Raw genomic sequence first — 20,314 nt, 5'->3', positions numbered from 1 at the left:
AGAACCAGTGGATGTCTCTACCTTAGATGGGCCTGGAGCCATTGTGTAGGCACCGGCTTCTGAGGGAGTTTTTTGTCCTACCGATGTTCGAATCAAACTAACGACTTTTTTAACCAAAACTACTGAGTTTCTTAGGCCCAGAGTACGCACTACGCCTAGAAAACCGATGACCAAAGCGCATGCTCAGGCACCCATGCCACAAAAACAAATGCTTAGAATGGCTGAAGACCTTATTATGCTGATTAGGGGAAGCCAGCCTTCCCCAGCTAAGAGACAAAGACTCCAGTCCCCTTCAGGTTCTACAGACCAGGAGTCTGATGACTCTGACCTTTCTGATTATGAGGACATGCCCTTATCCGCCTATGAGGATTCAGATGCAGAGGAATCCATTCCCTCTGCCTCCCCTCCAGAGGATTTCTCTTTTGGTGAAACCTTGCATACTTTAAGAGAGCATTTCCAATAGGAATGCCAAGACTATCCTCAGTCCAAAAAGAGACTCAGAGAATTTTTAGAGTTGCCTCAGCACAGGCCTTTAGCTATAGCCCCTGTCCTGGATGTTGTGGATGATGTTTTCATGGAATCCAGTCTTACTCCAGACACTTTACCTCCGGCCCCTGGGAAACCAGACAGGTACCACAGAGTACCTGATTCTCACAAGTTTCTTTTCCAGAATCCTAGTGTTGATCCAGAGATCATTTCCCAGGGACGTAAAGGTATTAAGGCTACTACAGCCAAAAAATCCTATCCCTTCAGACAGGGATTCCAGAGCTTTGGACAGATGGGGTAAGAAGGTATATACCTCTGCAACTCTTGCTATCAGGGCATTGAATTGCCAGTTTCACATGCTGAAATAGCAGCAACATATTATGGAACTTATTAAACAAAAAGTGGTAATTTTTCCAGATTGTGCAGAAAATAAAGAAAGGAACTTATGCACTCTGCAAACCAAGTTAGTAAGCATACTTTGCAATGTGGCTTTGATGCCCTGGAAGCATCTTGCAGGGCAGCAGTCACTGGCTCTGTACTGAGAAGATATGCTTGGCTGAAGGAGCAGGCCTTGCCAGATAATGTCAAATTTAAATTACTAGATGCTCCTTTAAATAAGGACTGTTTGTTTGGCACCAAAGCAGAAGAAGTTCTTAAAAAGATGGAAGAAAAGGCTAAATCTATGCAAACTGTTAAATAATTCCTACAAGTGCAACCACCTAGATTCAATAGGCATTGCCCTTCAAAACACTGGTCCTTTCCAGCCCCCTCCAGGCCTTCCCAATCAAGACTCAGGGGAAACAAGCCACCCAGACTACAGTCTCAGGGCATGCAGAGATCTAAGCAATGGAGCACCCCCACCCCTAGAGCAGGGAGTGGTAAGCCACCTCCTTATGGAAAAAGTTCACAATGACTTCTTATCTCTGCTTCCCAGCCCTGCCCAATTGCTTGTGCCTCTAGGAGGAAAACTTGCCCTTCAAGCAAAAAATTGGATGTCCATCACTCAGGACTGATGGGTCCTCAACATTGTAACCCAGGGGTACAAACTTTATTTCCATTCACTGCCAACCCCAAGCGGGTTTCCAGACCTTCCACCAAACCAGTGGGCAGAGGCTCAAAACCAAGTACTTTCCTGGCTCAATGTCAGAGCTATACAGCCTGTTCCAGTAGAACAGAGTGGTCAAGGATTCTACTCCAGACTATTCCTGGTACCCAGAGGGCTCTTGGCACCCAATCCTGGATCTTTCAATTCTCAACACCTTCCTGGTGGTACCAAAATTCAAGATGCTTACCCTGCAACAGCTTCTCCCTATGTTAGCCAAGGATGCCTGGTTAGCACCCTAGACTTAAAAGAAGCCTATCTGCACATCCCCATAAGGGAGTTATGCAGGAATTACCTACGTTTCAGGGCAGAGTCTATGCATTATCAGTTCTCTGCACTTCCCTTTGGCTTATCTACTGCGCCCAGGGTATTCACAAAATGCTTGGCTCCAGCCATTGCATACCGTAGGCAGAGAAATATCCAAATGTAACCATACTTGGACGACTGCCTGATTCAGGCGGCCAGTCAGGACTTGCTGCTTCAGCACCTGAGATTTGTAAAAAGCCTTCTAACTTCATTGGGGTACACCATCAACAAAAGAAATCACAACTGGTACCCAGTCAAAAGATTGTATTCCTGGGAGCAAGTTTGGACACAACTTCCCAGATGGCATTCCTCACTTCAGAAAAACAGGTCTATCTGACAGATTACTTCAAACAAATGGCCACCAGAACCCAGCTATCTGCAAGAAAAATACTGCAAGCCCTAGGGTTCATGGCCTCATGTATTCTGCTAATTCCATATGCAAGACTGCATATGAGGAAACTTCAATGGTACTTAAAAAGTCTTTGGTGCCAACATTCTCAGGACTTGGAAACAGTCATTCCTATCATACCTTGTCTAAGGACAGAGTTCCTTTGGTGGGCAGAAACATGCAACCACAACAAGAGACTGCATTTTACTCAACCCCATGCTGCCCAGACCCTTACCACAGATGCATCAGATTATGCATGGGGGGCTCACATGGTGGGCAAATGTATTCAGGGCCACTGGAGCCCAAGGCAAATTCTCCTGCACATCAGTCAAAAAGAGATTCTAGCTGTACAGAATGCCCTGACAGCTTTCAGATACCTACTCTTTCCAGAACAATTACTGATAAAAACAGACAACACCACAGTTATGCGGTACAGCAGCAAGCAGGGGGGAACCCATTCTTACCCACTCTGCAGGTTAGCCATGGCCCTGTGGGACACGGCCTTGGACAACCGAGTTCATCTACAAGTTAATTCCTGCCAGGCAAACAAAATTCACTGGCAGACGACTTAAGCAGAAATATTCTAGACCCACACGAGTGGAAATTGGAGCCCAGCACCTTCAACCTTCTGATCCACAAATGGGGTACCCCAGCAGTGGATCTCTTTGTCTCCCCCGACAACTAGCAGTTAAGCAAATTCTGCACCAGGAACCCTCACAGCAGGGCCTGGAAGGTGAATGCCCTATCCTTTCAATGGGAAAACCTCTCAATCTATGCCTTTCCCCCTCTGCCCCTTATCTGAAGAGTATTATTCAAGATAAAACAAGATAGGCCAAAGACAATTCTGACTGCCCCGGACTGGCCACGCCAGCACTGGTACCCACTCCTGCACAGCCTGACAACGGTGACACCCTGGCACCTACACCAGAACCCAACCCTGCTCTCTCAGCAGGAGGGACAGATTTTGCATCCACAATTGCAAACCCTAAATCTTGCAGCCTGGCTTATTCCTTAAATACCCCACCAGCAACCCTAAGCAAGCAGATGCTGGATGTCATCCTTGAAGCCAGAAGGCTCAGTACTAGGAAATCCTATGCTGAAAAGTGGAAAAGGTATTGTTCTTGGATTCAGTCTAAAGGAAAGGACTCGTCACTGCCCTCCTTACCTCTAATCCTGGATTACCTAGCAGAACTACTACACAGAGGCCTATCCTTCTCCTCCATTAAGATCCATGCCTCTGCCATTTTGGGTCTTTACAATACTGAGCCACCTCTATGCTCTCACCATCTCATCAAACAGTTCCTTAGAGTGGCAAACAACTTAAGGCCACCAAGGAGAGCACCCACCCCAACTTGAGACCTTAACTTTGTTCTGGAAAAGTTCACACTTCCCCCTTTTGAACCTGCTGCTTCAGCAGAGTTAACATTCCTCTTGGAAAACAGCCTTGCTTCTAGCCATCACTTCAGCTAGAAGAGTGTGAGTTACAAGCACTGATGACTGTGGAACCCTTCATTATTTTCCATGCTGACAGGGTTTTCCTCAGGACTAACCCTTCCTTTATGCCTAAAGTGGTGTCCAGTGTGGCTCTCAACCAATCCATCCATTTGCCAACCTTCTTCCCTAATCCTCAAAATAAAGGGGAAAGTATCCTGCACTCTTTGGATGTGCACAGACAGCTCATGTTCTACCTTGATAGGACTAAGCCTTTCAGAAAATCTGACCAGCTGCTAGTCAGCTTTGCAATAGGGGCAGAGGGCAAGGCCATTTCAAAACAAACCATTTCCAAATGGATACCACACTGCATCCATTTCTGCTACAAGCACCATGGAAAACGAACCCCTCAGGGGGTCAGAACACATTCCACTAGAGCTACACCTACCTCTACAGCATTTCTCAGGGGAGTCCCTGCAAGGGACATACTGGAAGCTGCTACCTGGAGTTCTGTATACACCTTCACCAAGCATTACCACATGCCTATCCTTTCCAAATCCAGGGCAGGATTTGCTACAGCAGTCTTGCAAGGCCTACTAGCCAGTCCTAACTCTTCTTGACTGCCTCCACCGTTCCTCAGCTTTGGGAATCAACCCAAGTGTGATGACTGCAACAGTGAAACACGAAGAACATAGTACAGTTGTGTAGACTTACCATAAATGGAGATGTTCGAGTGTATTCACTGTTGCAGTCCTGGTTTCCTTCCCTCCAGCCCCCTGGTTTTCCCTGTCTCTTTATCTCTCCTCTCTATGGCTATTCCTACTGGTATTTACTTTTCACTGGTGGTGTTTTCCCCACCATATTCTAGCTCCCTATTTGGGGGCTCCTGACATTTGGAGCAAGAAAAATTGATATAATGCATCAGCTGCCTGTTTTTATACCCATGATAACCTAACGTCGTGGAAGAAGTGACAGCATCCAACGCAGAAATACTAAGTCTCTGGTATTCGGGCCAACTGAGGGCTACCTGCAAGCAGATAACTCAAGTGTGATGACTGCAACAGTGAATACACTCGAACATCTACATTTATGGTAAGTGTACACGACTGTACTTTCTCCAGAATGTGTAACCAAGGATGAAAACAATTCCTGAAGGAAGTTTTGGATTATGCAGTCCAGCTGAGAATTAATTGGCGTATTGTCAGTGCCGTGAATGGTGATGACCACTGGTCATTCACAGGTTCTTAATTCTACAGCTTGTAGTTGCATTCATTTCATAATTTAATCTTGATACTGGGAATTCCACTCAGTTTTTATTTGACTGCTTAATTCTAAATCTATATACATAATATGAGAAAGATATGAATTTCAGTACAGAATTAATAATACAGTTGTGAAGCAAAACTGTCATTATACATTGCAACATGCATTCTGTGTAAAATTAATTTAATACATAACAAGAGCACTACCCTTTAAACAACAAAATAAACAATCACCAAGACTAAAAATACTGAAAAAAGGCAGTTACCAGAAATTAAGAATAATCAGTAGAGGAAGGTCCACTGAAAACTACACAAGATAACACAGTTAAGAGCCCCTCTGAAATCAAATACTCCTTCAACCTAACTAAATTTGAACTCAGAAAATATAGTTCTGTAAGTAAATTTACTGTAACAGTAGATGTTCGAATAGTCACTACTGCAGTAGCCTAAGCAATATGTGTTATATCCAGACAAAGCTATAACTCCTGGCCAGCTTCTAAAGCTTCAGGGCAACTTGCATGGTTTCAAACCTTTAAGGCAGCTCAAGCTGAGATGATTAAAAGACACATTTGGGTGCCAAACTCTTTAGAACTTTCATGCCAGCAGAGAGAGGGAGGCTAATGCCCTGACATGGACACTGATAGGAAAATAAAAATAAGGGTCCTTGCACATGCAGAACATACAACAATAAGGGCAATGGAGGGAGTGGCTACTGCAGGAATGATCATCTGAATATCTACTGTTATGGTATGTTTACTTAAAAAAACTATACTACGTTCATCATATGGATCACTGCTGCAGTAGCCTTAGCTATGTGGGTAGATTACCATAGCTTAGAGGAAGGGTGAGGGTCCAGGACCCCCTGGATTATGGTAGTAATAAAGCTTATCCTAGACATAGGAAAGGAGTCTAGTTTGTAGTGCTTCATAAAAGTGTGCACAGAGAACCAAACTGCTGCCTCTAGAGTGCTTCAAGAATCCAGCCATTTCCAAAAAGCCAAAGATGAAGCCAAGGCTCCGGTGTATGAGCCTTGACTCTGTCTGGAAGTGTCTTGTTTTGGTGGGTATAACAAAAGCTAATAACATAAGACAATCACTTGGAAATAGTTTCTTTTAACACAAGTTTTCTTTTTTACTTTTACAAGAAATGAACAACTGATTAGAATTCCTTTAAGATTTTTTATTTATTATTTTTAAAGACCTTTATTAAATTGTTAGAGTTCCTGTAAGATTTTGTTCTGTCAAGGTAGTACCTGAGTTGTCTGTGGACATCCAAGGTATGGCATAGTCCTTCTCCCTCATCTTTAGGTTTTGGAAAGAAGACAAGGGAGATGGATAGCTTGGCTCAAAGCAAACTCATATACTACTTTAGATATAAATGAAGGATTCATTTTTAAGGGAATATTATCTCTGTGGAAAATGAGATCGGGCTGACCCACCAAAGCTTGCAACTCATGTACACTTCTTGCAGAGGGCAGGTGTGTGAATAACACCACTGTTTTCCATGTTAAGAGCCTCAAGTCAACCTGTTGAGCTGCTTCAAGTGGAGCAACAGATATGTTTTTCTAACACAAAATTAAGATCCCAAGGTGGGGTCACCAGTTTTCGTGGAGACCTCTTATGCAAAACCACTTTCAAAAACATTTTCACATTCTATATCCAACAGAGAATTCCTAGTAAACTTAATTCTTTAGCACCTATCAGAAAAAGAGGAGTCAAATTCTATAGTCCCCATGGGTGTCATAACTATTGTCACTTCACAATATTTTTTTACCATTCCACTATGTATTGTTTGTTTGTGTCTTTCGGCTTTTCCCGGTTAGGGGTCGCCACAGAGGAACTCCGGTCCGCTAATGATTGGTAGTGGATTTTTATGTACTGGGTTACTAGCCCTGACGCACAACCTTCAACAAAGGCATTCCCCATTCACGTATGCCTCTACACAGAAGACGCTCTAGCTGAGAATCGAACGGGACAACGTCTTGCTATGAGGCGACAACGCTACCGCAGCACCACCACCGCAGTTTTTTCCATTCCACTATGCATACTACAGAGTTTTATCTTTGTCATGCTTGTACTTTGTTGCTGTGTTTTTGCCTTTGTATTTATGTAATCTATGTATATTACAGTTCTGCTAGAGTATTTTTCTGTATTGGAGCTTTTCTTCCCAGGCCTCTGTCGAAAGGGAGTCTTTTTGCCTAGTTAGACTTTCACAGTAAACAAAACCAAATAAATAAATAAATTTATTAACTGTATGTTGCTGTTTGCAGTGCACTTTATGCAGTATTCCAAAACGGACGTCCAAAAGGCTGAAGTTGAGTATAAACAGTTTTAATAACAGTAATAAACATACACAAAACAAACTGGTGAGCGCTTTTGTAGCTTACCCGCTTCTTTATGCAGTACTTTGTGTATGTAATCTATTCTTTCTTTATAGTTGTCCTTGTCGTAGTGGCCAAGGTCATGGCTGAAAATGGTCTTTGGACCAGCTCACTTACCTAGTTAATAAAGCATAAGTAAAATAGATAAGTAAATGGTGCACACTCCTTCACTGTTGTGTGGTATTGGTGTGATGTCTTTCAATTCAAAGGAAAATAACACCCACAAACTAGAGAAAACTATACATGTTTCATTATAACGTGATATTCTGTGCATACCTATCAACCTCTTAGAGCAAGACGTCTTGGACAAAGGCCCAAAAATAGGGACACTTTTTAAATATTGGTCTTACAGACTTAGAAAGTTGATTGGCTAACAGGTTTTACATTGACATTTGAAGAATATCAAATCTGAACTCAAATGTCTGCCATTATTTTCTGAATTCGGCCCTCATTGATTTTCCAGTGATTTGCCAGAAAACCACAATTTTATGAGAAGCAGGCCAAAAATATTAGGTAAAAATCTGAACATTCTGTGAATATCTGGGCAGTTGGGTGGTGTAACCGCCATGCAATACTAAGGCCTCAGTAGCATTATTTGTGGCCTGATGGAAGCATTTCTCTTACCGCATGCGTTGCAATTTGTGTCCTCATATGACACAGCCTAGATGCAGTAAATCTATCTATTTATCTATTCATCTATCTATCTATCTATCTATCTATCTATCTATCTATCTATCTGTCTATCTATCTATATCTTTTTTTTTTTGCCTTCACTTTCTAGTGACAGTGTTGTGGAGAAATGTTTTTATTTGTTTATCTTTTTTTTAATTGAGTTAATCTGATTCTGTGCTAATTGTAACACATTAAATAGCCATTTCTCCAGACAGAAGTATATTAAATGTATTTTTTATGTTGGGTATTTTTAGGGAATATGCATACCATCCCCCACAATATCTTACTTAGCATCACTAGTAAGTAACTTTACTCAACTGTGACTGACAGTTGATATTTCACAGGCCTGGTTAGTCAGCTTTCCAAACAACTTTTAATATTACTGTACTTGGTTTACTGCAGCTACATGAATAGCAACAACACATCATTAACCAAAAAAAAATGTGAGTACTTATGTTTTACTGGCCCATGCCTTGCATGACTGGAGGCCCAACAATCCTGCTAGTCCAGCTCACATTTCTCAGACCTTTTTGTAATTTGAAAATCACTGGGGTATATTTTCTTTTTCACAGGACAATCCTAGTGGAATGACCCCCACTGTATCTGATAGTCATTCTTGTTTAGCAGTCACATACAGGAAGTTTTAAAAAATGTTATGGCAGATTTATGTCTTCAACTAAAAGCATGTCTTTGGTGGGTTAGAAATGTAACGTGTGTGTGTGTGTGTGTGTGTGTGTTATATATTGTGGGTTTTAGTATCCAGAAGTGTCACAAAGATTGAGCAAAGCACTGCGCATCAAACAAGGACCTGCTTTGTATTATATAAATCAAGTAAAGGTTGTATCACTTCTTTTGTTAGCAATTGCAGGTAAAACGTTTTAGTAGGTTCCATTTTTTTTTCAAATTATGTGTGGTGTACAACACCCAAACATGGCGATGGTGATTTTCATGATGTGTGTGTGTGTGTGTGTGTGTGTGTGTGTGTGTGTGTGTGTGTGTGGGCATACATGTGAATGTGGTGGTGGTGGGGAAGATCGAGTAGGAGAACCTCCTGTCTGAAAGATTGCTACAGAGAAATTTCTTGAGCTTTTTTTCCTGCTGAGGAGGAAGCCCAAATAAATGATCTACATTAGTTTTCTCTTGTGTAGCATATACAGTTTTTGCCTTAACAGTCTTCATACATTGGGTTGGTTAGGTGCTGCTTTGTTTGTGTGAGCGCGTGCATGTATGGAGTGTGTGTGTATTTGTGTGCTTGTCATTTGGATGACTTTTCTAGCATGATGCAATACATGTGGAAGTACTTGTAGCACAGTGTTCACCTGCAGAGACTCTCACATTAATCTTGTATGGAAGCCAGATATGTTGACACCGTATTTTTGCTGCTTGCAAAACTGGTGTTTTGGAGGGGTATGTTTTTACTCTGCACAAGTCTAAGCTTCTGATGTGGAGTCCGTGGACAAAATGTGAAGTGAGTGAGATCTCCTATGAGAAAGCTTCATGTATGAACTGCCACACCATTCACAGACAAGGTGACAGCAATGCTGCTATGTTATTTGTTAACTTTGTATGTGTATGTCTCATGGGTGATTGTGACATCTAGATGCGGCTAGACAGAGTTCACAAAAACGACAGAACTATTTGATTTACAGGGAAGTGCAAGGCTATATTTTAAGTAAAAGCAAATGATAAGTTGTTACTTTGAAAGGCAGATGCATTGAACATGAGAGACATTGCTGTTTATGCTTGTATTCTCATTTAGCAAAATCTGTGCTACTGGTAAGAGATGTTAGAAACAGTGAGCAGCTGTTCACTTCTGCCCTCTGGGTCGAAGGAGGCACAGATATGCGAAGACCCAGTTTTCACACTTGTCTTACCTTCTGTACTGCAGCTGATGGCATGCTGGAGTGGCTCATGTTGCCACTTTGTTAATGCAGAAATGAAGTCAGGGAAGGTTCCCTACTTTATAGCTCATGCAAGTCAAGAGAAATCTGTTTATTTCAGCTTTGGCTGTGTTCTATTAGTGGCTTAATCTCTTTTCACCAGTTAAAAGATCTTAAGGCATTGAGAATTGTGCACTTCTCAATTTCTCCAAAAGCAGCTCAAAGACTTAAGTATTGAGTGGCTTGGTTCTCTTTTTCGGTTCATAGCTTTATCTTTTATTTGTGTAGCTGTCTCTTTGAATAATAAAAAAGTTGGTATTCATCAGGAGGACTGTTGCACTGGGTGTCATGATGTTTATTACTAGAAGGTTACAAAGTAAAATTGCAAATGGAATGGAGTAGAGACGTTTATCAAGAGTGCATTTAAAAAAAATTAACACTGCATTGGTTCTGATTCATACTGGATGGAAGAGAAACATGCAGCTGACAACAGCATATCAGGCTGCCAGGCAGAAAAAAGTGCTAGCATTTTATTATTAGCAAGAAAAATTCTCTATGGATTTTTCCACTGTGGTCATTGTTAAGGAATAATGTTGGGGGGGGGGGGGGGTTCTTAGCCATTGTGAATTTCTAAAAGTCTAATTTCAGACTCGCTCTCAAGTGACCCCACCTCACTCAAGTGTGTGTGTGTATACATATCGCACACACATGTACTCACACACTAACTACTGAAGTAGTAATATTTCTGTACATCACATCATGAAGTATGCACTTCTGACAGTAGAATTTATTAACTTATCCATGTAGTACATATTCCAGTTCATTACATAATCAGATATGTATTTGTGTATATTTTATGTATCAAGACTGCATTTTCTTTATTTTATGTTTATTGTTTACATTCACTGTAGTCAGCTGTAACATTGTTTTTTAATGACTTCCCTGCTGTGCTGCATTTTGGCTCTGACCATGACTGAAAATAGTCCTTGGACCAGTTCACCCAGCAGTTTAGCAAATTGAATAAATAAATATTCAGAATGACATAACAAATTGAGTTTGTCCAAGATGTTGTGTTACTCCACACTGTAAAAAAGCAGCGTTAAATGAATACCAACTGTAAATAATATTAAAAATAAAAAGCCCATTACGGTAAATGTCCATAAACATTTTTCTTCATGTTTGCAAATTTTAATACATAAGCGGTAACAATCAGTAGATTTCCTCATGATTTGTAAATAAGATGCAGGAAGAAGACAGTGGGAGAGAGGAAGTTATCAAGGTGGCCATAGGGATGATTGCAGGACTGAAGGGACTTTTGGCTGAGGGATAATGAACTTCAGAGTAGCACTATGACAGAATGAGCACAAATATGTTTCCTGCAACACATTGGTTTATAGGTTTGTACTAGGCTAACTGTCCTTGTGGGCCATTTTAAGCCTAGCCAATTATCCCATGAGAGAATCAAACCCTGCACCTTGTGTTTGTAAGGTAAACACCTTAACCATTATGCCATCCTCCTATACAGTACCCATTGGTACTGTGCAGGTGTGTAGGTCTATGGGAGTAGGTAAGTGTGTCCATCCATGGCTACCAAGTGTACATTCTTTACTGACTACTGGGGGTGCAGAAGTGGTCTGTTTATAGAGCATGGTAATTGATAATAATCTATAGTTGTTTGAAAGACCCACATAAATTTTAGTGTGCTTGAATAGTCTATAATTGGCTAGCTTGCATAATGCTGTGTCATGCTCGATGATCACTTTGGTTCCCCTTATTTCTTGTGGATTATCAAGAAGAATGGATTAATGCATTAAAGTGGATATACCCTACATTATCCTTAGTTAAAAAAAAAGAGATGTCATCCAGATTTGTGAGCCTCAACAGAAATCCCTTGACAAGAGGTTGAATGAAGTAGGACATCATTTTATTTATTTTCTGTAATGGCTGTAAAAATGAGAGGAGTGACTGGTTTATAAGGCAAGACAATCTCTGGCTTTGGGTCTCAGAACACCCCTGGGCGGGTGTTATTTACACAATATCACACCCTGTCAGGCATTATTGCTTGTATAATAGCCACCGCAAGATTTTTACATGTGTTTATTGTAGTGTATTCTGCCCGTCTTTACTTGTCACTTACAAATAATGTATTCTTTATAGCATATAACAAACTATTCACAGGTTAAAAAAAACAGAACTGCTCTGTTTAACACAATCTGATATTGTATGCAGCAGAGAAAGAATAGTGTTTGCTCACAATCATTGGGTAGAACAGTTGAAGACTATTTTGTCTTTTAGTTCGTTGTTTTACTTTTTGGTCTTTTTTATTTTGGTCAATACCTTATTCCACCTCCCACATCTTCAACCTAGGATCATGTCATAATTTTAGCTCATGATGTCATAAACTGTAAAGGCTTTCTTAGCTGCCACATGAAATAGGATATTTAGGTACCTCTGAGAGTGCACTGCTTTCTTTCTTCCCTTCTTCCTGGGGATACAGAAACTCTGACAAGAACCTAGGTAAAATCTAATTTGTATTACAGCAGCTGCTGTGAGCCATAGTTTGCCATCTGTATCTCTCTCCTTGGAGAGAGAGAGACATGAACAAAATTTCCACCTTTGGTTTTTCAAGTGCACGGAAACCTCGCATTGCACACCAAAATCATTGACATTCTGTTCTTGCTGTATTAATTACTCTGACTTGTGAAAGGTGTAGGTCTGGGATTATTTTTCATCAATGACTTTGTCTTGCAGGTCCCTATTCTTTGAATGGCTACAGAGTGAGAGTGTATAGACAAGACTCTGCCACCCAGTGGTTCACTGGCATCATTACTCATCATGATCTTTTCAGTCGCACTATGGTTGTAATGAATGATCAGGTAAACATGATTGCACTTCTTTGTGTACTCTGTCTGTGGTTGATGTACTATACCCTTTTGTATAAAAGCATAGTAGTTACAGACGGCAAGTAATACACACTAGCACAGTTGTGTTGTTGTAATGTTAACTTTGGATGGGAGACTTAAATGTGTATAAAATTGCGTTACTCTTTGCAAAGCTATTGTGAGGTGAAACATTTAATACAAGTGCATTGAAATAATAGGTAAGATTAATGCTTAATCAGTTAATTGTATTAGTAGATATAGTAAATCACTAATTGGCAAGTATTCTTTCTTGGCAATATTGTAGTTTTATGAAAATGCAGAGGCTCTGTTTGTAAACAAAAATAGTTATCTAGTTTATAGCATTGAACATTCAATATCCCAGCTCAACAGTACCTTTTATTTTAAAAATTCAGGTTTTAGAGCCACAGAATGTTGATCCTTCTATGGTTCAGATGACCTTTTTAGATGAAGTCGTTTACTCTTTATTAAAAGGTGAAAATATTGGCATAACGTCACGGCGAAGGTCGCGATCCAATCAGAACAGCAACGCTTCTCATGTAAGTACCATATTTATGTGCAGTGTTTACAGCAGGTTTGCTACATTAGAGCTGCTGCTTCGGGAATGAGCAGGAAAGTTATATGGGGAGGGCAGTGCAGTTCTGCATAGTGCTTTCTGTGTTAGCATACATTTAATCCTTAGCAGTGGACACGTATCAACATCTGTTGTAGTTCAGGGAGGGAAAAGCACATGAACATGTGTCACAGACAGTTCAAGTGGGGAGAACTGAAAACACTTACTTTTGTCCGTTTATTGTTATGTTCTTCATATCATAAGGGCTGGTCATCCAGAAATCTCCAAGTCCTGCTGTTTTTTTTTTGTTTGTTTAACTTGCTCTGCTTCTCCTTGACTTTTCAGCAGCCAAGAGAGATGACTGTATCAGGGCTGGTAGAGCAGCTGAGTCAGAAAGTCTATCCCAGTTGAAACTTGTGCCTGTGGGCTTTTCTGCTAATAAGTGTCACCTCATGACCTTGCTGCAGTATAGGTCTGTGTGGGTTTCTAGTTAAAGCATGACTGTAGACAGCTTGTATGGGAATCAGCAATGTTTAAGTACCGTCAAGAACAGACTTGATGTAGAACATATACTGTCTGGATCATGGGGAGCAGTGTGTACTGTAGTAAAGCCTTAAATTCCATTGTGTTCTTCAGTCTAGCAAATCCCATTGCATTTGCAGCATAAGCTAATTATGTTTGTAAGATGTACAGTTGACTGTTTGTTTGTAGTGTCATTATACACGTGCTCAGGCTAATAGTCCCAGACCAACAATGAATTCTCAGTCTGCAGCAACGAAACAAAGTCCAGTACAATCACAACAGCCGCAGATGCAGCAGCAACAGCAAATGCAGCAGCAGAGGAATGCCCGGTCGTGCAAGAGGAAGGGATCAGATAGCAGCATCCCGGATGAAGACAAGTTAAAGGAAGAAAAATGTGATTTCACTGGAAGAGGAGGCATGTGTTTCCACCATGTTCTGTAAATAAAATAGTTTTATTTTCTTAAATAGTGCAGAACTTATACTGATTTATTTCTCTTTCTCTCTTTTCAGATTTTTTGAAAAACAAAAATAAACATAGCTTAAATAAAAAACGTAAACCAGAGAACGAAAAGAAATTGGGTTTAAAAAGATTACGGGCAGATGATGGCTCTGATTACTCTGTAAGCAGTGACTCTGAAAACTCAAATAAAAGAATAGATTCTTCCTCAGAGCTGAATTCAGAGACTGAGGTGAAAAACAAGAGCACTTCAAAGGCTAGCGAAGAGGAAGGAAAATCCCAGAGTGGTGAGGGGGCAGTGGAACAGAAATTAACTGATGGGCAGTCTCCACGGGATAAAATACAGGAAGATGAAAAACAACATGAGCAAGAGAGGCTTCAGGCAGCTGCTTCTGTGCTGCAAGAAGAAAAGCCTCCAGTTCATCCAGCAGATCCGCCTACGCTTTATGAGCAGAATGCCAATGTTCCAGATGTTCAAGGCTACATTGTGGAAAAGCGAAGTGCTGTGAACTTAATACCCAGGGGATTTTGGCCAGCTAAACCTACTACACCCAAATGTGTTATTGACATTACTGATGAAGGTAATTCAGATAGGACAGTTAAGGAAAATAAGCAAGTCACAGTTTGTTTACAGACATCCCTTCAATCAGATTCACGTAATAGCGACTCAAAAAATTCACTTTCTGAAACTGTTGCCTTTGAAATAAAAAAAGACCTTGATCATCCTCTGAAAAATAATGTAAAAAAAATGGATTTCGCACAGACAGAGGCAATGAAAAACTTACAGGAAGGGCTAATAAAAAATGAGAAAGAAAAGCCATATTACGGCACAGTAAGGCCTTCTATTACTGCTGTTTTTCACAGTGAAGAGGTTAAAAAGATGAACAGGCAGCACCCCCCTTCTGAGCCACTTAATCCAAAGTTTAACACTTCAGCTGATATTTCTAGGAGTAAATCCAGTGCCTCTCCAGATGCTTCTAAATCTAAAACAAATTCATCTGAAACACTGAAGCCAAAAATGAACTTCCAGAGCAGTCAGGCTGCTGTAGTTGGTTGGCAAGTTGCAAAAAGTGAACCTGAGTTCCCCAGGTCAAGTTTTCATCCAGTACGAAGTGCAGATGCTACAAAAAGCCCACTACTTATTGACAGAAATGAACCTTTTACAGTTTACAGGGACCCTGCACTGATAGGCCCGCCATCAGAAACAAACCGCCTTTCATCATACCTTCACCAGCACCTTCACCCTCTACACGTTTCATCTCATACAAGTTGTTTAACACCAAGTACGCACCATGCAGCTTTAAGTGCTTCACCTCATCTTCTAGGTGGGCCAGCAGCTCAGCCCTCCTTGACTGCTATCACTGCGCAGCACCATTCAGTTCATCAGTCCCATCATCTGTCAGCAGTCCTCTCTGGAGTACCTGCTGCACCATTAATATCAGGACATCCACGTCTGGACTCTGTACATGCCAGCAACCTCAGTCATTTAGCACTAGCACACCATCAACAGCAGCAGCTTTTACAGCAACAGCAGCCTCCTCACCTTCTTGGTCAAGCACACCCAGCCTCTTCATATGGTCAACTTGAACTCTACTCAATTATGTGGCCCTATCCAAATGGAACGCATCCTTATCCAGGACTTAGCCTGTCTTCATCCAAATGGGCCCATCCTGAAAATTCTGTGAATGCAGAATCCTGTCTTAGAAGGGTAAGTGTAAATGTTGTTAAGACTATCTGCTTCATTTTGGTTTGCTGCTGCTGAACCACAAAAAACATGCAATTTAATTCTTGTGAAACCTGATGAGCTATAAATAAGCTAGTTTGCCTCTGCAGTGGTGGAGTAGATACTCCCTGAGCTAGATTTTTCTTAAAATATATTTACAACATTTACTATATATTTGGGCATGTGTAAAGGATGGCTACAAGCAATCACTGTAGTTGAAATGCTTTGCTCTTTTTTATGAAGAACAAATTACCTACAGGTGTAATGCACATGAAATTAACTGTCCAAGCTAAAATTTGATGCTCTTCAAACTGGAATACAGGCTAAAATAAAACAGAAGGCAGAATAAGCTGGTGTTTTATGTCAGTGTAGAATTTATTTTACAAATGCTGTAGATATTTTCTCATGGCTGCTCAAGTTATGATTTGTAATGGTTCTGTTTTCATACAACCTTTATACAATACAGATGTTCTTCGTGTTTCACTGTTGCAGTCCTTACATTTGGGTTATCTGCTTGTAGGTTGCCCTCAGTCGGCCTGATTAACATAGTCTTGGGTCCTGCATCAGTTCCTGTTCCTTCTTCCATGACATCAGGTCGTCAGGGGTATAAAACATGTAGCCGATGCCATTACATCAGTCTTTCTTGCCGTGCGGTGCCCGAAGCAGAAGCAGTTCGCAAGTGCCGGTCGGCTGACTCCTGAAATTTTCGTTTTCAAGTTTCAGAACCAAAGTCTTCAACTAAAGCTATGTACCCCATTGGGGAAACGTTTTCTTGCTCCTTACCGATATCAGTGTTTTCTCTCTTAAGCATGGGGGCTATTCAACTGGTACCAGAAGAGGAAAAGGGACAAGGTTTCTACTCGAGACTTTTCCTGGTACCCAGAAAAGACAATTCATGGCGTCCTATCCTGGACCTGTCTACTCTAAACACCTTTTTGGAGATTCCAAAATTCAAGATGTTGACTGTTCACCAATTACTTCCTATGCTAGGCAAAGATGCCTGGTTGGAAATGCTAGATTTAAAAGAAGCATACCTGCACATCCCAATCAGGGAATCTTGCAGAAGATACCTATGCTTCAAAGCAGGCTACACACACTATCAGTTCTCTGCACTGCCTTTTGGCTTATCTACTGTGCCCAGGGTATTCACAAAGTGCCTTGTTCCAGTTATTGCATTTTGCAGGCAAAGAAATATTCAAATATACCCATACCTGGACGATTGTCTAATTCAGGCAGAAAGCCAGGACATACTTTTGAATCATCTGGCCTTTGTAAAAAAGGTTCTAACTTGTCTGGGGTACACCATAAATGAAAAGAAATCACACCTGGTACCCTGTCAACAAATTATATTCCTGGGAGCAAGCTTGAATACAACTTCCCAGATGGCTTACCTCATGTCAGAAAAGCAAATTCATTTGACAACCTACTTCAAACAAGTGTCCACAAAAACCCTGCTGTCTGCAAGACAAATACTGTAAGCCTTGGGGTTCATGGCCTCCTGCATTCTTCTAATTCCATATGCAAGACTGCATATGAGGAAACTACAGTGGCATCTAAAAAGCCTGTGGTGTCAGCATTCTCAAGACCTAGAAACAATGATTCCTATCATACCTTGCCTACGCCTAGAGTTCCTTTGGTGGGCAGAGGCCTGCTATCAAAACAAGGGACTACCTTTCACACCACCCCCTGCCACCCAAACCCTAACAACAGATGCATCAGACTATGCAGGGGGAGGCTCACCTGGCAGGGAAGTGCATTCACAGCAAATGGAACTCAAGTCAAATGCACCTGCATATCAATCAAAAAGAAATGTTAGCTGTACAGAATGCTCTGACAGCCTTCAAGGACCACATTCTCCCAGGACAACTAATGGTAAAGACGGACAGCACCACTGTTATGTGGTACATAAACAAGCAGGGGGGTACACATTCTTACCCCCCCGGCAGACTAGCTATGACATTGTGGAACACAGTCTTGAGCTACCAAGTGCACCTACAAGCTCAATTCCTGCCAGGAAAATTAAATACACTGGCAGATGGACTAAGCAGAAACCTTCTGGACCCACACGAGTGGAAACTGGAACCAAGGATTTTCAACATGTTGACAAGCAAATGGGGGAGTCCAGATATAGACCTGTTTGCCTCTCCCCAGAACTACCAGTTGGACAAATGTTGTACAAGGACTCCCCACAAACAAGCCGGGAAAGTGGATGCTATGTCCTTCAGCTGGAAAAACCTATCAGTCTATGCCTACCCCCTCTGCCTCTGCTCTCCAAAGTACTACTAAAAATCAAACAGGACAAACCAAGGATGATTTTGATTGCTCCAGACTGGCCGCACCAACACTGGTACCCCCTCCTGCACAGTGTGTCACAGTTATCTCTATGGCACCTGCCTCAGACTCCTTCCCTGCTGTCTCAGCAGTAGAACCAGATTCTGCACCCTCAGCTTCCAACACTGAACCTTGCAGCCTGGCTAATTACTTAATCTCTCCTTTACCATCCCTCAGCAAACCTGTGATGGATATCATTTTAGAGGCAAGGAGGCCTAGTGCTAGAAAATCTTATGCTGAAAAATGGAAAAAATTCTGTGCCTGGAGCCAATCTCAAGGGATGAGCACAGCAGCACCCAATTTACCTCAGATTTTACAATACTTAACTGAGATGCTTCACAAGGACCTGTCTTTTTCCTCCGTTAAAATCCACGCCTCAGCCATTTCAGCTCATTATAACACAGAACCTCCCCTCTTCTCTCATCCACTGCTCAAGCAGTTCCTCAGAGGGGCCAAAAATTTGAGACCACCCAGGAGATTCAAACCCCAGCCTGGGACCTTAACTTTGTCTTGGAGAAACTCACTCTACTTCCTTTTGAGCCAGCTGCTACTGCAGACTTAAAATGTATTTCTTGGAAAACAGCTTTCCTTTTAGCAATCACTTCAGCTAGAAGGATATCTGAATTACAGTCCCTTATGGTACTGGAGCCTTTCATCATCTTTCATGCAGACAGGGTGTCCCTCAGAACCAATCCATCCTTCATGCCCAAGGTGGTATCCAGTGTGGCTTTTAATCAGTCCATTCATTTGCTAACCTTCTTTCCCAATCCACAGAGCAAAGGGGAACGGATACTGCATTCCTTAGATGTGCACAGACAACTTAGATTCTACTTGGACAGGACTAAACCTCAAAAGAAATCTGAACAACTGCTGGTGGCATTTGCGGCAGAGGAGAAGGCTATTTCAAAGCAAACCTTTTCTAAATGGATAAGCCATTGCATTCATTTCTTCTGTAAGCACCATGGAAAACCTATCCCCCAGGGGATCAGACCTCACTCCTCCAGGGCTGCATCTACCTCTACAGCCTTTCTCAGAGGCGTCCCTACCAGGGACATCCTAGAAGCTGCTACCTGGAGTTCTGTACATACTTTCACCAAGCATTATCATTTGCCAATTTTCTCTAAATCCAGAGCTGGCTTTGCCACTGCAGTCTTGCAGGGCCTTATAGCTGGCCCTAATGCTATCTAAATTCCTCCTCCCAACCATAGCTTTGGGAATCTACCCAAATGTAATGACTGCAACAGTGAAACATGAAGAACATAGTACAGTTGTGTATACTTACCATAAATGTAGATGTTCGAGTGTATTCACTGTTGCAGTCCTGGTTACCCTCCCTTCAGCCCCCTAACTTCTTTTGGCTACACCTCTACTTTCCTTTCCTATGCTTAAAAGCCTTTTTGGTGTATTTGCTTTTTTTGTTGGAGGTATATCTTTGTGCTTTTATGTTTAATTGCTTCCCATTAGGGAGGCACCTGACATCTGGGGCAAGAAAAAACTGATGTAATGGCATCGGCTGCATGTTTTGTACCCCTGATGACCTGACGTCATGGAAGAAGGGACAGTAACTGATGCAGGACCCAAGACTTTGTTAATCAGGCAGACTGAGGGCAACCTGCAAGCAGATAACCCAAATGTAATGACTGCAACAGTGAATATACTCGAACATCTACATTAATGGTAAGTGTACACAACTGTACCTTCTCTGGGTAAAAGTCATAGGTTCAGAGATGAGACAACAAGCTTAGGAAAGAGAACTGGGTAGCACTAATTGCAGATAATTTCAAGGTAGGAAGGCACTTAGAAGCATTGAAACAGAACAAGGAAGTAAAGAAATATGTAGAAAGTGGAATTCTGGGGCTTGGGAGGTCATGCATACTGATATGCTAAGGTGAAAGATATCATAAGGCATTGCACCACCTCC

At 41.5% G+C, this 20,314-nt stretch overlaps 1 protein-coding gene across 2 annotated transcripts in view; it reads left to right on the top strand.

Moving 5' to 3' along the window:
* JMJD1C (jumonji domain containing 1C) overlaps positions 1 to 20,314 on the top strand; it is a 304,550-nt gene that overhangs the window by 30,550 nt on the left and 253,686 nt on the right. Inside the window, exons 2-5 of one of the 2 annotated variants that reach the window (XM_044056466.1) lie at positions 12,659 to 12,783; positions 13,203 to 13,346; positions 14,072 to 14,297; positions 14,393 to 16,047. In XM_044056466.1, the coding sequence (XP_043912401.1) occupies positions 12,659 to 12,783; positions 13,203 to 13,346; positions 14,072 to 14,297; positions 14,393 to 16,047 (2,150 nt within the window). The remainder of the gene's footprint in view (positions 1 to 12,658; positions 12,784 to 13,202; positions 13,347 to 14,071; positions 14,298 to 14,392; positions 16,048 to 20,314) is intronic. The other variant, XM_044056465.1, reaches the window with a different exon arrangement.

This window comes from Protopterus annectens, chromosome 14.part0, assembly GCF_019279795.1.
Source record: "Protopterus annectens isolate FY-2018-M chromosome 14.part0, PAN1.0, whole genome shotgun sequence".
Classification (NCBI taxonomy): Eukaryota; Metazoa; Chordata; order Ceratodontiformes; family Protopteridae; genus Protopterus; species Protopterus annectens.
This window is presented reverse-complemented; position numbering and strand designations above follow the sequence as displayed.